At 45.0% G+C, this 22522-nt stretch overlaps 1 protein-coding gene across 5 annotated transcripts in view; it reads right to left on the reverse strand.

The window, feature by feature from the left end:
- TMEM161B (transmembrane protein 161B) overlaps positions 1–14867 on the reverse strand; it is a 48287-nt gene extending 33420 nt beyond the window's left edge. For 3 of the 5 annotated variants that reach the window (XR_014319388.1, XM_082783815.1, XM_082783813.1), the window contains exons 1-3: positions 13239–13486; positions 6393–6496; positions 2619–2699 (exon numbers count right to left, since the gene is read on the reverse strand). Coding sequence is in view for 3 of the 5 variants with exons in the window: in XM_082783815.1 (XP_082639941.1) it covers positions 2619–2699; positions 6393–6496; positions 13239–13244 (191 nt within the window). In the remaining 2 variants the exon portion in view is untranslated. Of the gene's footprint in view, positions 1–1721; positions 1811–2618; positions 2700–6392; positions 6497–13238; positions 13487–14791 lie in introns of those variants that run through there. The other 2 variants (XM_082783814.1, XM_082783816.1) reach the window with 2 other exon arrangements.
- Between the last annotated feature and the right edge of the window lie 7655 nt (positions 14868–22522).

Consider the following 22522-nt stretch of genomic DNA (forward strand, 5'->3'; position numbering starts at 1 on the left):
CAATGGTGAACGTACTTTTAAAGAATAAGATCCTCCCAGCTATCGTGTGAGCTGAGAATACAAGCAGAAGGCATCAATAAATACTATTTTTTCAGATGATACTGGTATTACTATCACCTAAAGCACAAGAATTTTAATGTACAAACTGCAATATAAGGATGGAAATACAAATCACTACCCCAAAATTTCCTGTACCCAAGTCTAAACTAGAACTTGCTGCACTGCCCAGCTGCTTGAGTGCCCAAGCTTGCGTGTGCTTCCCTGCCCCGGCTATACTCATGTTCTGCTGTGTGCCCCCAGGAGTACCATCATCGTGATGAAGATAAGCATTTGGATAACTGAAGTCATTTCAGATCAACTAAATTCCTACACTTCAGTCATCCCAAGGGACCCATAATCTAAGAGACACAGAACATACCCAGGACGTCTAACAGCTTTAATTCTAAGTAATCCATAGTAGCTACGGACCTTTTCATTAGCCTAACAATTTAATACAAAACAACTCTGAAACAAAAATCCACCTAATATTCATCTGCTATGATAACCTATAGCATAATATTCTGAAATGTAATATGCATTGAGTAAAACAGACTAATAAAATACAAGTTCACACAACAGCTGTTTCCAAGGCTAATTTTCAAACAAGTTCCTTGGATCTCCTTTCACCATTTTTCTTCTTATTACTTCAAACTGAAAAATTACTGAAGGAACAGGCACTATATTTCACAAAAGTAAAAGCTTGATGAAAAATATTCTTTAACCTGAAGAGACAAGAAAAAAAACAACAAAAAAAATGTGTTGTTATTTCTCCTGCTCTGTTTCACATCTCCTTGGTTCAACAGAGCACTGCATTCCAGTTGGTGCAAACTAAAGAAGTATATCCAAGCCGATTCAATAGGAACAGTTCCTATTTTAACAGCAGGACAGTAGTTCTCCAACAGCAGCAGCTTCTTTAGATGGAACAGAGGTATATCGATTGACTGAAAAGTAAGGATATTTTTATTTTACGAAGACAAAGCAAAACAAGCAGCATTTAAGCCTCTGTATAACCCTCCTGCTTCCTTTGAGGTTTCCTATCCACCTGTTGTTAATGACGTTTACCTTAACACAAGCAACTCCCTATTACAAATGTATTTTCTTGGTTACATATTAAGGTAGTATGATAATTATGTCAATTATAATAATAATTGACACCAGCAAGATTTGACTGCCTAGACACAAAAATATAACATCACATTTGAAATATTAAATGCAACGGCTTAATAGTTGAAAAGGGACTTAACATATGTGTGGGTGGCTTATGATACAGGTTCCTATTATGTTTCACAGTAAATTTTCCAAAGACTATGAAGTTTAAGATTACATGAACTTGTCATGCTTTCACTCCACAGAGCATGCAATTGCTCTGTTGAAAGTAAGAACACGGGCACATGCTTTGAATGGAAGACTGGCAATGCTAAGGAAAGGCATTAGCAAAGCAGAATTATTTTGTAATGTGATTTTTGTTTAAGGCTCCTATTCATGGACTTAAAATTTAGTTAGGTAATTAAAAGTTATTTTACATATAGATTAGTATTACAGACTAAACGGACAGTTACAAATTTTATTCACAATTTTATGCACAATATTTTTTTTTGTTTCAACTTGTTAACAGAAAGCTGATAGATGAAAGTGAGGTCTAATAACGCAGGTGTCAGGAATAGTAAGAGAGCCATTCATACTGGAATAAAAGACAAAGGACTGCAGAAAACCTCACAGATCACCAAAAAGAAAGACAGAATGTTTTTGCATTTTGTTGTTTGGTTTTAACACAGCCAGTTCAGAAATTCCACACCACAGCAAGCTCTAACAGACCAAGCTCCACCTCCTCCAACTGCTCTTGCTGCTGTTGTACTTTTGGTGAAGCTGTTCCAGATCCTCACGACTGAACAGGAGAAACCTGTTTGCACCTGAAGTTGAAGGACAGCTCTGTCATCCCTAGGTTAAGTAAGCCAAGCTCTTCTAGCCTCCTCTTGTAGACAGGCTGTTTCATGGATGATCCCTGCAGCCCTTCAGTTCACCTGTTCAAGTCTGAATTCAGTTTTCTTGAACATGAGTGATTAGAACTGTTCACAGTAATCCCGGTCAAGTTCTATAAAAGTGCCCTGTGCAAGACGATTAATATTTTCCTCCCTTCTCCTAGAAATACCTCACCTAATACATCCTAGGAGCACATTTACCTCTTTCATTGCTATCTAGGAGTAGTGGCTCAGTATAATCCTGTATTCAACTAGTACACTCAAACCTTTCTTCTTTTGATTCAAGATGAAGGGCTTCAATCCTACAGAAGATTTATTTTCCTCAGTCTCCATGAAATGAATAGATTCATTAAAAAAGTCCTTAGCAATTTTACACGCTACTTTTAAGGACTGAGATTCATCTGATCCTGCACAATTTGGACATGTTTAACACTCTCTAAACTGAAAAAAGAATTCAGTACAGAGCTGTGGAAATGTCAGCACTGTAGTCATATCCAACATGAAGTTTTAGAGCCACAAAGACATAAGATTGACAGCAAAGTTGTTTTATGAATCATATAAAAATATGGGGGGGGGAGGTAGGGAATGACAAGTATTTACCTATCTTTTTTGCTCTTCCCTCTTTGTTTCCCTGCAAGAATCCGTAGTTCTTCTTCAGTAGGATGTTGATACCATCGTAAACTAATGAAAAAGAAGATCTCATGTAAAACAGTGTCAGCATTAGCAACTTCATGATTTAAAAAATATATATATATATATTAACACAGATCTACATGTATATTGAAACAACAGTCATTTGCAACATCTAAGCAAAATACCCTTATAAGTGCCAGCACTGTCTGACCCAAACAGCCACAGCTAAACTTCCAGGATGAGTCACTAATTAGATACCATTAGAAAGCTTTACCATTACCCTTCACAGCATGCCCTTCACTTCTCAAAACAAATAACTATTATCAGTCTTTCTTCTTACACAGACCAGATTATATCTGTTTTTCTGTCCTAACCAACACCCCACCACTGATAACTTCAATCTAACTAGAAAAAGGAAGAAATGAACACCATGGCTTACAAAAGCACAGATACTTATAAATTAGAAGTATGTAACTGTAGCCTAGAAAGATGTTAGCATATTTCATTATTTCATTTATGGATTTGATGCTTAAGTGTTACTTTAAAAAAAAAAATCACTAATTTTCATGTATCTGAGCTGTAAGACTTTCCGCTTTCACAAGTCACTGCACCATTCCCTTATTTAAAAGACAAGTGGTGGCAAGGGAGTTCTGAAGAGAGATGGTTCAGTCTCAAAGATTTATCCTTATTTCTATGCAAGAACCATGGTAGCTGAAGTAAGGTCGTTCCCACGTGGTAAAAGTGGGCTGCCCTTCACATTTAGGATGACTGTCACTCTGATTTCCATGCTGAAATGCTAAGGTAGAGGAGCCTAACTATAAACAGCAACAGACTTGGAAAATTTATCCAAATATATGTGTAAGTCCTTTTCTGGAGAAAGCCGCTGTTTTGTGTTACAGGTTAACACAGGGTAATAATCAGAAACAGCCATAACCATCACTATTACTATGGTTTAAAAAAATCTCATCGATTAGGACCACTCCAATCTAAATCAGTGAATTTGAGATTAGTATAGCCAAAATTCTTTACCTGTTTAAGTATCCTTGATTGGTGTTAGTATACTAAACAACTTGGTCTTAATTACCCTACAAGATTATGTTGCAAGTGATTTGTAGTTACAACTAACAGGATACAAAAGGGTTCTTTTACAAAATAAACCTTACAGCCTCCGATTTAAATGTTAAAACCAAAAAGATTTCAAACATTTTCATAAAAGGTAGAGCTGAAAAAATATTTAGTTTGTATCTGCATTGGCTTAAGCATGTTTAAAGCTGAGACAACCCTGTAACTTCGACAGATTCGAATTCATCTCAATAGCAAAACCAGCACAGATATGTCCTAGTTAATTTAAATACTGTCATTAATAAATGAAGAACAGAACACCATTTTTCTCCTGTCTTCCTACAGTGGTGTGGAAATAGAAGAACAGAAGAGGCTGAGCAACCTAAAAGCAACATTTTGGTAGAGACAGTTTTACTAGTTAAAAATGCGAAGGCTGATGCAGATACTTGGGCCGCAAATTGATTTACTTAATAAATGTGAATATTCATATTCTGTTCAAGCTCTGAAAGCAGCATCATTTGAAAGAGTTTGCATTCCTTCTCAAATATGAGTGAATTGTTTTTCAACAGTCAATACTTGTTCAGTCTGCAACCAAATAGATTTCTTAGGGTGGATACAAGGTGCTCTTAGATTTTGAAATACCTTTCTTTTGTTTAATGGACTTTGAACGCGCACATGCAGGCACCTTGAGACAAACTTTTCTTAGACAACTTAGAGATGCTGGCTTTACTGGTAACGTGTTTATCCTCCCTCCCCTTTGGGGAGAGCTCTCTCTTGTAGGTATTTCTGATGACTTCACTTAGAAAAGCCTCCAACCTCTTTGGAAGAAAAACATTTAGGCCAAATAACTTAAAACCACAAATTAGCTGAAATATATTGAATATGAATATATATATGAATAATAACGAAGGAGGAAAAGGTGGTAACATTTCCGAGGAGAGCTGGACTGCAGCATGTGTGGTGTACATGTACATGTGTATAACACTCTCCACTGCCCCACTAACACAGGTCTGTCAAAGAAAACACTTGTTTGCAAATGTTCAACTCTACGGAAAATATGTTAACGTAAGCTTCTCAGCTAAAGTAAGAAAAGAGCCATTTTTCCTTCTGACACTTAAATTCAGATTCCTGTTTCAGCAAAGCTTCTGGCTTGTTTTCATTTCTGGAAGACAGAAATATTTCTGTCTCTTCACATAGTTCTTGGATTCTGAGGGTTATTCACAATGACTGAAACTACGATGCACTAAAATAGTTACCAGATAAATAGAGCACTGAAAAGCAACAGTGATGAGATTTTCAAGGTTACTAGTATGAAAAGCAGTAACAATGCTCCCATTGACTTCAGTGGGAGCACAGCTACAAAAAAAAAACTTGCTTTATGTACTTATCAATCTGTAGGTGTGCAAAGATAAAGAGAAAAGGATGACAAAACATATTTGAACATCAAACCTTTCCCTTTCACTGGCACAAGGTATGCCTTAGAACAAGAATCTGAAAATGCCAAGAAGAATGAAGAACAAGGGTTTAATATTGAACAAGTCTTTTTAAAAAAGACAATATTTAAACTCTGAAATAAAAATTTAAACTAATGTTTTAAATGTTAAATAAAAGTAGAAAATATTGTTTGAATTATCATTGATAAAAACTCTAGAGTAGTAACACACCATAAAAAACAAAGGTTGCAGTTTCACATTACTAAAAATTGTCAAGAGTTCACTTACAAAGTAATACTTCAACAATGAAATTTCTCGTAACAATTAAGAGTATGATTCCTCTTTGTATCATCTGCCTGCCAACAGATCTGTTTTCCATTCCAACTAACAATACTTAAATCACATTTAAACAAGAGTTATTTTTCATTTCCCAGTATCTTTGTGTTGAAAAGAGGAAAATTAAAAAGAAAAAAACACCACTAATTCCAAGATGCAGAGGTAAAAGGGCAGTGGAAAATTGCACAAGACCAGTTAAGAATCCTGCGGAGCACATTATTATTCAAAGATATTCCTGCAGAACTCAAAGAGCAGAGATTTTGTGTTCTCAAGATTTTAACAATTACGAAAGACAGCATACTACCTTCTAATCATACAGAGTGTTTTTATTCCCAGAAGAAAAAAAGAAACAATTTTTTTTTCATTTTTATTTTTTAATATTTAAGATACTGATTTATATTCAAAACAGCTGCTGCTTTTAGTTATTATGGATACAAACACACAGGGAATGCTCCCCTTGCAACTCATTATATCTGCTTGATCTATTGTTATGAAAGTACTATACTGAAATTTATACTAATCCTGTCCTATGAAGTATTAAAAAAAACAGGATTCTTAATAAATGCCTACATACTCTGTATATTAGCAGGTGCATTGTTAAGAATATATTCTTTAGAGCTTTGTATTTAGCTTAGCTTCTCAGTATGCAGCCTTTGTCTTTAATAATGTAGAAGCTGGACAACAGCTAACTTTATGGCTGATACAATTAACAGCACAAACAAGACTGCCCATTTCCAGCAGCACCGCTGTTACACCTTAAACCTGTAAGTCAGGTGTCACAGTGCTGTGTAAATAAAGTTCAAGAACAGCGGATTGCTTTCTTGGAAAGTAATTAAACTAAATTGGTACATATTCACAAGCAGTGTAGCAACTGTGGGGTTTTTTTGTTTTGTTTTGTTTGTTATCTTACCTGCCACTGCAGAGAAGCCATCGAGCAAGAGAATAATGAGGTATGATCTTCTGTATGACACTAGCCATTACCATGGTCACCACCAACTGTACACCTATCACACCCTGTAGAGGAATAAGTTAAACAACAAGTGAGTATGTTTTTAAAAAGTGCTGATGAACCTTTTTGTTTGTTTTTACACATTAAAAGCACCTTCATATCACAGGGATAACATTTTTTCATTTCCTTTTAAACTAGACAGGAAAAAAATACATGCTGTACCAGTTTTCAATAAATCACATGGACCTTGCCATCATCAGGTATGTGTATCACCTAAAAAAAGAGGTGTTGGTGGATCACAAGGCTAGTAGCATCAGCAGCTCCCTGACAGATGATGCTGCCTGCACCAGAGTGCCTCTGCTCACCAGGTTGTGAAGCTACATCGTGACATGGCACTGCGCGGTACGCCACACCTCGATGTTACATCACCGACTATCATCTTGCTTTTTGTGGTCATTTCAGTTCTGGCATGATTGAAGAGCTGACATCAAACAAACCCACTGGAGCTAAGAATTTACAACACCTATGTTTCAAAATTTCAGCCTTCTGTTAGCACAGAGCATTTGCTCCTTACTGCAATGAAGGAGCATACGGTAAAGGGAGGGGAGGGTGCACAGGAATGGACGTAATTCAGTTTATCACCCAAATCTTGATCAAGATTTGGCACTTGAGCAGAGCCAGCAGTACTCTCGCCCCTCGTCACTCAGCAAGCTGTAATTCTGACTGTTAGCTCTTGCTCGTTTGTTGTTGCTTTATTAAGCAATAATAAACTTCTCAAGCATAACATATGAAAATATGTTCAAAATTATATATTGATAATATATATTAAAATGACAATAACAATATTGCTACAGATATATAACAATATATTGTTATAATAAAATAACAATGAATGCAACGTTGCATCACATTACTTTAATCCTGCACATGAAATTCTATAAATTAATACCATGTTAAAAACATGAAGTATGTACATTTTATTTTCTCATACTTCCAAGACTTTCAAACTTAACATATAACAAGCAATAGAGAAAGAAAAAACATCCAATCAATATGAGAAAAGTTCACCAAAACTGAAAAGACATCAGCCAAATAAGCTATTCCCACTCTTTCAAACTATTTTGGGGAATACTTTCTTGTGAAATGGAGCATACGTACATTTTAAATTATCACACAAAATACTACATTTAAGAAATGGTATGTACGTGTTTTTATTTCCATTCATTCTTAGACATCATGTTTTGGATATTGCTAGTTACTAACAATGCCTTGAAGAGAAAATATTTCTGGCTGCAGTTGTAGAAGTTGGGAATTACACTTCAGTAGCTCTCTATTGACATAATGTGTAATAGAAGATCAAGAGGTACAAATATTTCTACATACAGAAGCAGTATGCCATTAACCAGTGGCAAAGAAGACATAGATGGGCTCACTTTTTAAAAAAATCTTTTTTTTTTTTTTTTTTTTTTTTTACATTTAAATAGAATATTCTGTATTGTGCACATTGCCTTTTGTCCTTTCACTGGGCACCACTCTTAAAAAGCCTGGCTCCACCTTGCTAATTCCCCACCCCAGCTCCAATCAGGTATTTATACCCCAGGACAAAATCCCTCCCGAGCTTTTACCAGGCTGAATGGTCCCAGCTCCTTTAATATTATATATAAAGCCCCTTTTGATATTTCAGTCTCCTTGTTGCAACCTCATTTGAAAGAGCAGGATTGAGTGGTAGTCCTCACAAGGCTTGGTAGCCTCTTCATTACATCACAAATGTGAGCCCACAGTAAGCAGCAAACCTCTCTAGAGATTGTCCAGACAGCAAACAGGCACATCAGGGCCTCTGAGCAAGTCATCTCCAGTTATGAAAACCCTCTGCATTTTTTTGGTGGTACTGGTCCTAATACAGGTGGTTGGTTGGACCTACCTTGTAGATTACCTGACCCCAATTCCACCTCTTGCATACTTCCTACGCTTGAGTTTTGCAATGAGCTGTATGTTCACCCCCATGTTTCACGTCCTGCGTATCAGCATCGATTGTTCTTGAGCTTGAAAGAGGTGATCCCTGAAAGTCAACCAGCTTCTACACGTCCCTCTTCTCTCCAACACCACGCTCCACAGGGTTCTTCCAGCTGAGGCCTAAACAAGCCAGAGTCTGCTGTCCTGAAGGCTAGCTGTGAACCTGCTATTTGCCTTGTTTCCTTCTCCCAGCATCCTCAAGCCTACAGGCTTATCTTCTATGCCTTTGTGAATAAGATGTTTGTGTACAGCAGACACTTGCACCACGCATGTTGCTCAGCCCTAATACAACTCACCCCTAAGCTCTCAGACAGCTCACTCCTCACCCCATGGTACACCTCCACGCATCCCTGCTGCTCTCAAGCTGTGAGTCTCCCTCACATCCCAGTGAAATCACAGCCACACCAACCCCTCACGTCCCTTTTGTTCCCCATGCTGCAGGCATTCCTGTACAGTCGCATTAGGAATGCACCAATTGCCCAGAAGAGGTATGACAGCTTCTCCCCCTTAATGCTGACCTCGTTACTTGTGTACAGGTATTTCCTTATTTATGTACATCAGTGGGCCCCGTTCTGCCCCGATCAGTTGTTTTCAAAGACTTTCAGACCACCACTTCTTCCTCTTGATTTGTGAGTCACCAACTCTTTCCTCCATCAGTGCTCAACTAAAGCTCGCCTCACCCAGTTCACCATCCTGTTTTTTACCCCCACTCGATCAGGTGGATGCTGTTCCCTCCTCACAGTCTTCAATCTTCAGACAGCAGTCATAAAAGTCTCCAGCACGGTCATGAAAGTCAGGTCCCTGCCACAGACACCTGCTACGTAACCAGCGGTTAACATAATTTTTGTTTAAATAAACCACAAATTGTGTTGTCAATTCTGCCTTTATGAAAATCATAGATCAGTTGTTATAGGCGATGTCCAGCATCATCTTTAATGAAACGGGACTGAGGAAGATCGATAGCATAAACTACCTTTTTCCATTTGCAATCACTTAGAATAAATTTTATCAAACATTTCATAATGAGGTTTCAAGTGCCACTTAGAAGTATTTCCTACGTTGTTGTAACTTGAAATAAGATGTTTGGGTTTTCTTCACCTATTAAAAGTTCCTTCAGTACTCAAGCCTCTCTAGCACCCTTGAAATTTCAGCTGCTCCTTTACATTACTCTCATCACGTACTTTGAAAGACCTTACTTTTGCTTATGATCCAGCTTAGTCCTGAAATCTCTGTGTATTATTTTAAACTCTGCATTTTTATTACGGATTCTTGGCATCTTGAAGCCACGCAACTAAAATGACTCAAAATCATTCCCTACCTAAGGGGATGTATAACTAAAGTGAAAGGAAATGTTATTAAAATAAGCTGCCTGCATAACATAATTGACATGTTTAAATTCCTATATTGCTGGTCAACTATATACCCTTTTTACAAAAACCTATTTACAATACAAGTATGTTTAGATACTTGTTTAAGCTTGTCTACAAAACCCTACATTTCTAAAACCAAGCATTTATTCTGACCATCTTACAATAAGCCTAAGCATTTCTCACATTCAGATAATGGGACAGAAACACCACTGTCCCTCGACCACACTTGCTTGCTTAAGTCTTCAATTAAAGACATCTAAGAGGAGAGAAAATGATGCATATCAAGGCAGTTGTTAAAACAAAACACAACACCACCACCACGTAGGAGGTCCACTAGCTGAGTTAAAATGTTTACAAATCAACAGATTATTTAAAAGTGCCCCTAGAGAAACCCATTTCTTTACTCAAGTGAAGGCTGCAAATCATAACCGATCCCATTAGGATCATTCTGTCCTAAGCAACTGAATGCCTCTCTGCATCCTCCCCACTCCCTTTTGGCAGGAATTCACCATGCTCATTCCCATAAAGGTTGCTCCTGTGTTCCTTAAAAACAGAAGGACCTAAAACAATATTTCATCTTGCAGCTGAAAACAACCTAGCGGGTTTTTAGGAATAAAAAAAAACAAAGCACATAAGAGCAGCAACAATACTGCTAATTCCGACTTTACGTTAGACTTTGAGACAGGTATAAGCCTTATGGTATCCTTCTACGTTTCGAGCAATTAAAAATGGATATACTCACTCATGCAATCAGTGCATTTTTCTCTTGATTTCTGAGCGTGTGTAATCAACCAAAAGCAGTAGGTTACCAGAGAGAAGCTGCCACATGAAATTAAAAATCGTGAGTGGGCAGTATGCCCACTCAAAATAACACAACATGTGCAGAGCACAACACTGTGCCAACTCTTCTACCTGCACATACTTACACACTACTCACTTACACGTGTACTAGTACTCTCTAGAAGAACCCACACCATCCCAAACCATCTCAAATCACAACATGAGGTCACAGCGCTTCTCCCGCACAGAAAACCACAAACTAGAGAGCTCATTCCAACGAGGGCCCTGTCTAGAACAAATCTCACTCATGCTTTTAAGCCTTCCTATTACCACTAATACCAGTTTAAATACACAGCCACTCATTTCAGGAATATAAATGCAGATTGGGTATTGGTGGGAACCAATTCCCGATTCTCTGTTGACGCACTTTATAGAATTTAGCATTTTGCCAGAAATCCACAACTTAAAAAACAAACTAGCCCTCCTTAGCAGGATACAACAACTATTTGAAGGAGATGTTGTTCGAGGACAAACCAATTTTACAAGAAAAAGTCTTTCATAAAAGGCATTTTAGGGATGAGGAACTCCTGCACAGATTATGTAAATCATATGAAGTAACAGAACAGTTTGTGGAAAATGGAAGAATGTGAGCTCATCTCCTACAACTGCAGCATCCTCTGATTCCACACAGATCCATGCCACTGCCGTGCTTCAGCTCTGCAGCTTGCAATTTGGAACCCAAATTCAAGACACTGGAGATATAAGTCAGTATCTTGCTGATCAGAAAAGCGTTTCTGCCAATCTGAACAGGGCTGAGAAGCGCTCAGCCCTAAGGAACGACCGCCCAGTTTCTCTGCAAAAGAGAGGCCGGCAAGCAACCCCAGGGCCAAAGATGAGACTGGAACAGAACAACCAGCGACTACAAGGTCTAATAAATTTTAGACTTGTTGAAATTTTCTTTCAGAGGAAGATCTTGGTCAGAGGTGCTTTAAAAGTCTCAAGCACTGAATTCCAGGACCTTGAAAGAAGTATGGATTTTTTTCTTTTGCTTGTGCAACATCGCATTGCGCACATTTTACAAGGAATTTTTAATAAAACATAACAGAGAATGCCAAAGTGGCCTACAAGAGAGGTGTTAGCAGCTACACTAGAAGGTAAAATAGCCAGGCTCTTAAAGCCTTCAAAAATGATGGTAAGCCCAAAAGGCAATACGGCAAGTTTGAATGAAGTATAACCTAGACTTTGGCCTTCACAGTCTGTACCTCTAGCACCATGTACGTCGAGACGCTGTTGGTGATAATTAGGAGAACAAAAAGCAAGAAAAAGTAATAGTGATAACGTTACAATACTCTTATCTACAAGTGATGTGTACCTATAATACAACTATGGCTCTCTCATAATAGCACCAAAAGAAAAGAAAAACAAACGTTTATAAAAGTCGTACTTCCAAAGGACGTTTTTCTATTCATCATGAACTTGTTTACAGAACATGCAAAACAAAGGTAACCGAGGTTGATGCCAAGGCATGACTTCAGCCTCATTTTGACCTTGCCCAAGGTTATTCTTGCAGCACCATGTCGGGGTCTTACCTCGTCTTCTGCCCTCCAAGGCTTTGTCTCATCACACCCCTGCATACTACTAATTCAGTGCCCAGCTTTACTCAGGACCTTAAAGCTACTTGTCTGTAACAACATCCAACTCCAGCCCTGCACAGCAGCCTGGATCTGAGAACGGTGTACCAGCAATAAATACCACTGCGTGCCCGAGAGTGCAGCTCGGAGAATCCAGCCCACAGCTTCACATTCAGAAACGCAGTGTCAGCCACTTACTCCTTGAAGTGGCAAGGCTTGCAAGAGCAAGACTTTTACACGACTGCACTGGAGTATCCTACGGATGTTGATGCAGGTCACAGCAAACTCTCTGTGTGGTGGCACACAAACTTACTTGAAAATCCATGACCTTTTTGGCAAGATGTGGAAAAGCTTTTATACTGGCAGCAACCGGCAAGATTTCTAGGATGTAACCAATACTCCTGCCTCGCACAATTCCAAAAGTGCGATGGTATTCGTGATGCCTTAGAGCTGAATACAATATATTTGAAATGCCATTTAATCAATGACACGTTCTGGCTCTTACTATTAGATCAGACCTTTCCACAGGCAGAGTTTTCTCCCGATGTATATACACATGCTCAAGCTGAAGCTTGTGTAAGCAGAACAGTGCTTCGCAGAAATGCAAATACAAATTAAGATTGCTTGTTAAGCACCATAAAATACTGTATGGGATGCTCACAGGAAACTGAGTTCACTGTACAAAGCCTTAAAATGTACGCTTCCTATGAAAAAGAGAGCTTTTACAAAACGCCTGTCAGCCAGGCTGCTGTTTTACACAGTTGGTAATCTCAGGCAGCGAATATCTTACCACCTGTAAGTATCAAAAACCCATGAAGCTCATTTTAGGAAAGGCATCTACATTGAGAGATCTCCTTAAAATCTGGATTTTTTTCCTTGTTTTATGACCAAAATTTCCTGAAATTGTATTTTCCTACTACTGCTGCTGTATCAGCAACACAGCAGAAAGGAACAGAAGATGAAATGTTGTGAAACGTGCGAGGAATTCCAGAGGCTACCAGCAAAGCGCTCACCTTCATGGGTCTTTCCCACCCAAGAGGTCAACTCTGCCTCGATCAGTGTCTCTCCCTGCGTTCAAAGGAGAGTCACAAACTGGAGATGGGAGCAGTCAACAGCAGCACCACTGCCTCTGCATCACGGTGTGTTTCCTCACCAACCAACTCTGTGTTGGTCTCAGGGGAACAAGAAGCACGAGCGCACTGTGAGCATCGTGACTACAGAACCAGCAACCAGCAGGCAAGCCAAGTTATTGCTGTAGAAACCTCACGACCAGAGCCAAGGCGCCTTTAAAGTCATAAAATTATCATTATTCCTGAAGCAAGCGATAGAGAACATCCCTGAGGCAGAACACTGAAAACTGATCTGCTACAATGGAGGAAAAAAATGATAAAATCCAAGGTTAGACCGTATCGCAACTAGCAGATTCTTGTAATCTAGTTTACCCGTATTTCCCTAGTCAAAACACAAGCTGGAAACTTGCAAGATCTCTCACCAAAACCTTTCTTTTTTCTTTTTTTTTTTTGGCATGACCCGTTTAGGCGGGTTTTGCAGTTAGATTTCCAATGTAACCACCCAGAGCAGGGCTGACGGCTGGGAGCCCGCGCAACCGGCACCGCAGCCACCGAGGTGAGCGTGGGCACAGCGGGTTCAGTGTCTGTATCTGTACGCCCCGCTGACCCAAAATAAAGTAAAATAAAATAAAAATAAAGTAAAATAGAGTAAGTAAAGTAAAGTAAAGTAAAATGAGTAAAATAAGGTAAAATGAAAAGAAAAATAAAGAAAAAGAAAAATAAAGAAAAATAAAGAAAAATGAGAATAAGTAAGAAAAATAAGTAAGAAAAATAAGTAAGAAAAATAAGTAAGAAAAATAAGTAAGAAAAATAAGTAAGAAAAATAAGTAAGAAAAATAAAGTAAAAATAAGTAAAAAAATAAAGTAAAAATAAGTAAAATAAAAAGTAAAATAAGGTAAAGTAAAATAAGGTAAAGTAAAATAAGGTAAAGTAAAATAAGGTAAAGTAAAATAAGGTAAAGTAAAATAAGGTAAAGTAAAATAAGGTAAAGTAAAATAAGGTAAAGTAAAATAAGGTAAAGTAAAATAAGGTAAAGTAAAATAAGGTAAAGTAAAATAAGGTAAAGTAAGTAAAATAAGGTAAAGTAAGTAAAATAAGGTAAAGTAAGTAAAATAAGGTAAAGTAAAATAAGTAAAATAAAGTACAATAAAATAAAGTAAGATAAAGTATAATAAAATAAAGTAAAATAAATGAAGTAAAATAAAACAAATAAAGGTAGATAAAATAAAATAGATAAAGTAAAATAGATAAAGTAAAATAAATAAAGTAAAATAAATAAAATAAATTTAAATAAACTGTTTATTTCAACATTTCGCTACTAAAATCATTAAATAGCCTTTTTTTAAAAAAAAAAAAAAAAAAAACAAACACGCGGCAGGTTTTACCTCTCTACCTGCCGTTTACCTGCCCGCGCTGCTGGCGGTCTCCGCCCGGCCCCGCACCCCGGGCTCGGTGCCCCCCGGTACCCCCCTCCCCTCCCCTCCCCCCCCCTCACCATGCTGCTCCCGCCGCGCTGCTCCCGTCCCGCCGCTGCCCCCGGCCCGGCGCGGCCCCGCCAGGCCCCGCGCCGGCTGCCGACCGCCGAGGTCACCGCAGGCCCCCTCCGCCCACAGGACCCCGCCCCACGCGGGGCTGCCCGCCGCGCTGCCTGCGCAAAAAGGGAGGAGGAGACAACACGCGGCGCCGCTGTGAGCGCTCCGCAAGACGCCCCTTAGGATAGGTGTGGAGGGTGAATAGGGGAGGTGTTGCAGCGTTGCGCAGACAGAGCCGGGACCCGGCCGCACGGCCCGACAGGCGCGGAGGGCAGCCACAGCCCTGTGAGGGGAGCGGGGCGGTGCGGAGAGGGCTGCTGCGGCGCCTTGACGCATGCGCAGTGCTCGCCGCCCGGCGCGGCGCTCAGACGCGCATGCGCCGAGAGCCTGCGGGCCGTGAAGGAACACGCGCTCCCCACCCCTGCGCACGGCCCCGCCCCCCTCTGCGCACGGCCCTTTAACGGCCGCTGGCGGCGCCGTGAGGCAGCCGCAGCCCTGGGCAGAGGGACCTGCTGCTGCCTGCGGCCCCAGCTCTTCACGGGGCTCTTCCTGCTCCTGGGGGTTGGTTGCAGCTGGGACTTTGCCAGCACCCCCACGCTGAAGAGCTCTGGATGTGCCGGGCAGCTCCTCCACGTCAGGGCCTGTGTTGCTGTTGGAGGGCGCAGGGCTGGTGCTGGTGGCTCCCTGCATGGAGGCACTGGGCTGAGAAGCAGCTGCAGGGCTGTGGGGGGCGGCGGCGCTGCCTGCCTGGAGGCCCTTAGGTACAGGCACTGCAGGAGGGGAGATGATGCATTCCAGGTAGTCTTCCTCTCCCCGCACGGAAACCTTGATGGTCCCCATGCCCGTCCTGCAGAGTGGGCCGCTTGCCTTCAGCTTCGCCCAGCGCTGGATGCAGCCCAGGCAGAGCCGGTGGTTGCAGGGTGTCACATTGGCCACGTCCCTTCACCTCTCCCGGCAGACGGGACACGTCCACACCTCCTCTGTAGCCGTGGTCTTCAGGCTGGGCTGGGGAGAGCTGATGGTGATGAGCTGCTCCCCTGCACCGACACTGCAGAAGCAGGTGTCAAACGCGCTACAAGGAAGAGAGAGGGTCACTGGCTGTGCCCCAGCCCCTCAGCAGGAACCCCCGGCTGCAGCCACAGCCACAGGCCCACAGCTGGGCTGTCCCGTGCACCCCGCGGGCAGCCCCGGGGTGCGTGTCCCCGCACACCTCACCTGCGCTGCTGCGAGCGCGCCTCACTGGGCCCCGGCTGCCTGAGCCAGGCAGGGCCAGGGAAACACGGGCACTGGCTGTGGGGACGGGCACCGAGAGCAGCTGCCGATGGCCCCACAGCACAGCTGATGGATGGATGCCATAGATGCCATTTCCAAGCAGTTGGAAGAATCACAGAATGGCAGAATATCCCGAGCTGGAAGGGACCCATAAGGATCATCGAGTCCAACTCACAGAATCACAGAATCACAGAATTTCTAGGTTGGAAGAGACCTCAAGATCATCGAGTCCAACCTCTGACCTAACACTAACAGTCCCCACTAAACCATATCCCTAAGCTCTACATCTAAACGTCTTTTGAAGACTTCCAGGGATGGTGACTCCACCACTTCCCTGGGCAGCCTGTTCCAGTGCCTCACAACCCTTTCAGTGAAGAAGTTCTTCCTAACATCTAACCTAAAACTCCCCTGGCGCAACTTAAGCCCATTCCCCCTCGTCCTCTCACCAGGCACGTGGGAGAACAGACCAACCCCCACCTCGCTACAGCCTCCTTTAAGGTACCTATAGAGAGCGATAAGGTCGCCCCTGAGCCTCCTCTTCTCCAGGCTGAACAAGCCCAGCTCCCTCAGCCGCTCCTCGTAGGACTTGTTCTCCAGGCCCCTCACCAGCTTTGTCGCCCTTCTCTGCACCCGCTCAAGCACCTCGATGTCCTTCTTGTAGCGAGGGGCCCAAAACTGAACACAGTACTCGAGGTGCGGCCTCACCAGAGCTGAGTACAGGGGGACGATCACCTCCCTAGCCCTGCTGGTCACGCTGTTCCTGATACAAGCCAGGATGCCGTTGGCCTTCTTGGCCACCTGAGCACACTGCTGGCTCATATTCAGCCGACTATCCACCATCACTCCCAGGTCCTTCTCTGCCTGGCAGCTCTCCAACCATTCCTCTCCCAGCCTGTAGCTCTGCTTGGGGTTATTGCGCCCCAGGTGCAGGACCCGGCACTTGGCCTTGTTGAACTTCATGCAGTTGACCTCAGCCCATCGGTGCAGCCTATCCAGATCCTCCTGCAGAGCCTTCCTACCCTCAAGCAGATCGACACACGTGCATAGCTTGGTGTCATCTGTGAACTTACTGAGGGTGCACTCAATGCCCTCGTCCAGATCATCGATGAAGATATTAAAGAGGACCGGCCCCAGCACCGAGCCTTGGGGGACGCCACTAGTGACTGGCCTCCAACTGGACTTGACTCCATTCACCACGACTCTTTGGGCCTGGCTATCCAGCCAGTTTCTAACCCAACGAAGCGTGCGCCAGTCCAAGCCAAGAGCAGCCAGTTTATTGAGGAGAATGCTGTGGGAGACGGTGTCAAAAGCCTTGCTGAAGTCAAGGTAGACATCTACAGCCACTAAGCACTTCACGTTGTCATAGAAGGAGATCAGGTTCGTCAAGCAGGATCTGCCTTTCATAAACCCATGCTGACTGGGCCTGATCGCCTGCTTGCCCTGCAAGTGCTGCGTGATGACTGTCAGGAGGATCTGCTCCATGAGCTTCCCTGGCACTCAGGTCAAACTGACAGGCCTGTAGTTTCCCGGGTCTGCCCTCCGGCCCTTCTTGTAGATGGGCGTCACGTTTGCTAGCCGCCAGTCGATTGGGACCTCCCCCGATAGCCAGGACTGCTGATAAATGATGGACAGTGGCTTGGCCAGCTCCTCTGCCAGTTCCCTCAGTACCCTTGGGTGGATCCCATCCGGCCCCATCGACTTGTGCACATCCAAGTGCCGTAGCAGGTCACCAACCAGTTCTTCATGGATAGTGAGGGCCACCTCCTGCTCCCCATCCCCTTCCACCAGCTCAGGGTACTGAGTATCCAGAGAACATCTGGTATTGCCGCTAAAGACTGAGGCGAAGAAGGCATTGAGCACCTCCGCCTTTTCCTCATCTCTTGTAACTAAGTTTCCCCCCGCATCCAGTAAAGGATGGAGATTCTCCTTAGTCCTCCTTTTTGTGTTGATGTATTTATAGAAACGTTTTTTGTTCTGTTTAATGGCAGTAGCCAGATTGAGCTCCAGATGAGCTTTGGCCTTCCTAATTTTGTCCCTGCACAGCCTCGCTACATCCTTATAGTCCTCCCTAGTGGCCTGCCCACTTTTCCAGAGATTATAAACCCTCTTTTTTCTCCTAAGCTCAAGCTGCAACTATCTGTTGAGCCAGGCCGGTCTTCTTCCACGCCAGCTCGTCTTTGGGCACGTGGGGATGGACCACTCCCGTGCCATTAAGATTTCCCTCTTGAAGAGCGCCCAGCCTTCCTGGACTCCTCTGCCCTTCAGAACCGCCTCCCAAGGGACTCCACCAACCAGTGTCCTGAGCAGCTCAAAGTCAGCCCTCCAAAAGTCCAATACAGGGGTTTTACTGGTCCCCTTCCTGGCCTCGCCAAGAATAGTGAACTCCACCATTTCGTGGTCAGTCTGCCCAAGACAGCTCCCGACAATCACATCCTCCACCAGTCCTTCTCTGTTTGTGAAGAGAAGGTCTAGCGGGGCACCACCCCTGGTAGGTTCACTAACCAGCTGCGTCAGGAAGCTATCTTCCACGCTCTCCAGAAACCTCCTAGACTGCTTTCTCAGGGCTGTGTTGTGCTTCCAGGATATGTCAGGGAAGTTGAAGTCCCCCACGAGTACAAGAGCTGATGATTTCACAAATTCTGTCAGCTGCCTGGCACCACACAGGTCTACCCAAAATTTTAGACCATGTGACTAAGTGCACAGTCCAAACACTTCTTAAATTCCAACAGGCTTGTTGGAGCGACTACTTCCCTGGGGAGCCTCTTCCAGTGTGATCAGAGTGAGGTGATTGCAGCCCTCTACTCTGCTCCTGGAGGCCTCCTCTGGAGTGCTGCGTCCAGGCCTGGTGCTCCCAGCACAGGAGGGATGTGCATCTGTAAGTACAGGTCTGGAGGAGGGCTACAATGTTGTTAATGGCAGGAAAAGAGGGGATGGTTTTCGACTAAGAGAAGGGAGATTTAGAGTAGAGGTTGTGAGGAAATTTTTCCCTCAGAGGGTGATGAGGCACCGGACCGGGTTTCCCAGAGAAGCTGAGGATGCCCCATCCCTGCAGGGGCTCAAGGCGAGGTTGGGTGAGGCCACGGACAACCAGATCGAGTGCATGGCATCCCTGGCCATGGCAGGGGGGATGGAACTAAATGATCTTTAAGGTCCCTTCCAACCTGAGCCATTCTACAATTCTCTGCTTGTATGATCGTATGATTGTGTGATTGTTTGATTGCATGAGTGTGTGATTGTCTGATCCTAGGACTGTCTGGTTGTGTGATTCGATGATTCTGTGAAGAAGATCAAGACGCTGACTGTGGCAGAGTCACCACTTTTATGTTGTTTATTGGAAGCCAAGTGTGCCCTGCTAAAGGCGCCGCGGGGGCGGCCTCTTGCAGGGCTGGGGAGAGTCCGGGCTGCTGTTGGCCCTCCTCTTCGGGGCGCGCCGGGGCCTCCCAGGCGAGCGGTCCCTGTCCTGGCCAGGAGGAGAGGGCCCATGGCTGCAGCCCGGCACCGCAGCGTCTTCTTGTGCCGCCAGTCCCGGCTCTGAGCAGGGCTCCTCCTGCTCTGTGAGGCTGGGTGCGCTGGGTGGGTGGCCAGGATCCCCACGCAGGGCAGCACTGGAGGTGCTGGGGAGCTCCTCGATGTCAGAAGACTCTGGGCTGCTGGAGGAGAGCTCGATGATCACAGGAGTGGCCCGGGGGGAGGCAGCAGGGCTGGGGGTGGCTGCAGAGCTGTCTTCTGGCTCCCTGCTGTCCTGGGAGCCTTCGAGAACCACCTCAGGGCCATTCCAGTGATGGCTGACAGGAGCAGGTTCCAAGAGCCCCAGCGCCTCAAAGAACTCATCACTGCACATCTCGACAGTTTCGTCAATGAGCTGGTGCACGAAGCTCACTGTATGGCCCTGCAGGGATGGCTGCAGCTCCCGGATCAAAGTCACCTCATCCAGCCCGTAGCGGCAAAGGCAGGCAATAACGTTGGCCTCCAGAATATTCTGGTCCCACCAGGCAGCCCCGAACAACTCCCTGGCTTGCTGGCGCACCCAAGGACTCAGAGGACCGAGGATAGCAGGGTATTCCCTGAAGAGGGCCGCCCATTCTTCGGGTGGGAGGCCGCTCACAGCAGGCTGGGGCACCGGCTCTGCAGCCCCCTGCTCATCCTGGTGGCTGTCCTCTTCTCTCTCTGCATGGCAGGCGACCTGGACCTCTAGAAAGTCATCTTCCGACCAGATGGAATAGCGGATCGCAGTGATCTCCTGCCTGCAGAGGGGGCAGCTGACGCTCCTCTTCACCCAGCGCACGATGCATCCCAAGCAGAACTGGTGCCAGCAGGGGATGACGACGCTGGGCTCCTTTGTGGTCCCCTGGCACACAGGGCAGGTGACATCAGCCTCTGTGGCCATCGTGCTGTCTCGCTGCAGCGGGCTGGGGAGAGCTGTGGATGGGGACCTGCTTCCCCTCGCTGGCGCCGCTGCGACAGGTGCTGCTCGCTGCAAGAAGGAGAGAGGCCAGGGTCAGTGGCTGTGCCGGGGCAGGCAGCGGCAGTGCCCCGGCCCCTCAGCAGGAAACCCCCCGCCCAGCCCCAGCCCCAGCCCCAGCCCCAGCCCCAGCCCCAGCCCCACAGCTGGGCTGTCCCGTGCCCCACACGGGCCGCCCCGGGGCACGTGTCCCCGCACAGCTCACCTGCGCTGCTGCGAGCGCGCCTCACAGGGCCCCGGCTGCCTGAGCCAGGCAGGGCCGGGGAAACACAGGCACTGGCTGCGGGGACGGGCACTGACAGCAACTGCCGATGGCCCCACAGCACAGCTCCACCAAAGCCTCGCTCAACACTCCAAGCCTCGCACACACGCTCAGCGGGAGTCCAGGCACGAGCCAGGCTGGGACGGGCTCTGCCGGCGCCCCAATATAAGCAGCGAGGGCCGTGAGGTCACAATCCATTGCTGGGTGACCTCACAGCCAGTTTCTGGGTGACCTCAGGCTGGGGAGACAGAACGTTGTGCTGGATGGCAGCTGGCTGGGTTTTGGTTATCTCCAGAGAATGAGACTGTCCCAGAATGAGAATAATGGTTAAGGAAAACAGGACAAACACTGGCAGAATCGGCAAGAACATGAAGCTACAAAATCTTGGGCCCTTCCATTTCCAAAACAAACAAACAAACAAACAAAACCACCACCACCAACAACAAAAATAAAGTTTAGTCAAATAAAGCTGTATATACAGGGCATAGTCACGAGTGTAGGTTGTGGGCCTGTAGTACTCAGCCAGTGAGGAAACGGGAGGAATTAAACATCAGGCGATAGGGGATGTAAGGTAATGATAGACTTTCACTGTGCACACCCCTGTTCACAGGACACCCACCATTGCAATTGTGAATAAATTAGCTTCCCAGAAGACCTTGTCTGAGAAAATTATTGAGATACTTCTCACACCCATAAACATGGGAAGATCTACAATCCTAGGACCTATGTGCAGAGAATGTACCAAACTCTCTGTGTGAAGGGAACAATGAGAACGAATGTTAATTACTATATGTTCTGTTTATTTTTAACTTTTAAAATAGCCTTTTTCTGCTACATGGATTTTCATCTCATGATCGATGGATTAATAATGCAAGTTTCTGTCTTAACTGTTGGCCTAGCTGGGGCATTTGTGACCACAGAATCACAGCATGGTTGAGGCTGGCAGGGCCCTCGGGAGCTCATCTGGTCCCACCCCTGCTCCAGCAGGGCCACCCAGAGCAGGCTGCCCAGGCCTGTGTCCAGGTGATTTTTGAAGATCCCCCAGGAGGAGGCCCCCCAGCCTCTGGGGAACCTGTACCAGTGCTCTTTGCACTGTCCCTCCAGGTATTTATGGACCCTGATGAGATCCCCCTGAGCCTCCCCTTCTCCAGGCTGAGCAGTCCCAGCTCTCTCAGCCTCTCCTCACAGGAGAGGGGCTCCCATCCCTTGCTCGTCTCGGAGTCTTTCCGGTATGTTTAGATCTGCCTTGTACTGGGCAGCCCAGAGCTGGACCCATTGCTCCAGGTGCAGCCTCACCAGTGCTTAGCAGAGAGGAAGAATTTCCTCCCTCAGCCTGCTGGAGATACCTTCCTCCTGCCAACCCACCTCTCCGGCCTGCTGAGCCCACCTGGATGGCAGCACAGCCCTCTGGTGGGTCAGCCACGGCCCCAGTTCCCTGTCATCTGCAAGTCTATTGAGGGTGCACTCTACATGTCATCCAGATCATTAATGAAGTTGTTAAACAGGACAGGCAGTCCTGTTTAACCAGGACTGGTTTAACTCATTGTTAAACCAGACGCAGTCAACTCCTGGGGTGCTCCACTCGTTACTGGCCTCCCACCAGGCCTTGCACCATTGACCACGACCCTCCATGCCCAGCTGTTCAGCCAGTTTTCGATCCATCTCACTGTCTGCTCATCCAGCCGTCCATCAACAGCT

The sequence above is a fragment of the Aythya marila genome, assembly GCF_965140915.1.
Source record: "Aythya marila genome assembly, chromosome: Z".
Classification (NCBI taxonomy): Eukaryota; Metazoa; Chordata; class Aves; order Anseriformes; family Anatidae; genus Aythya; species Aythya marila.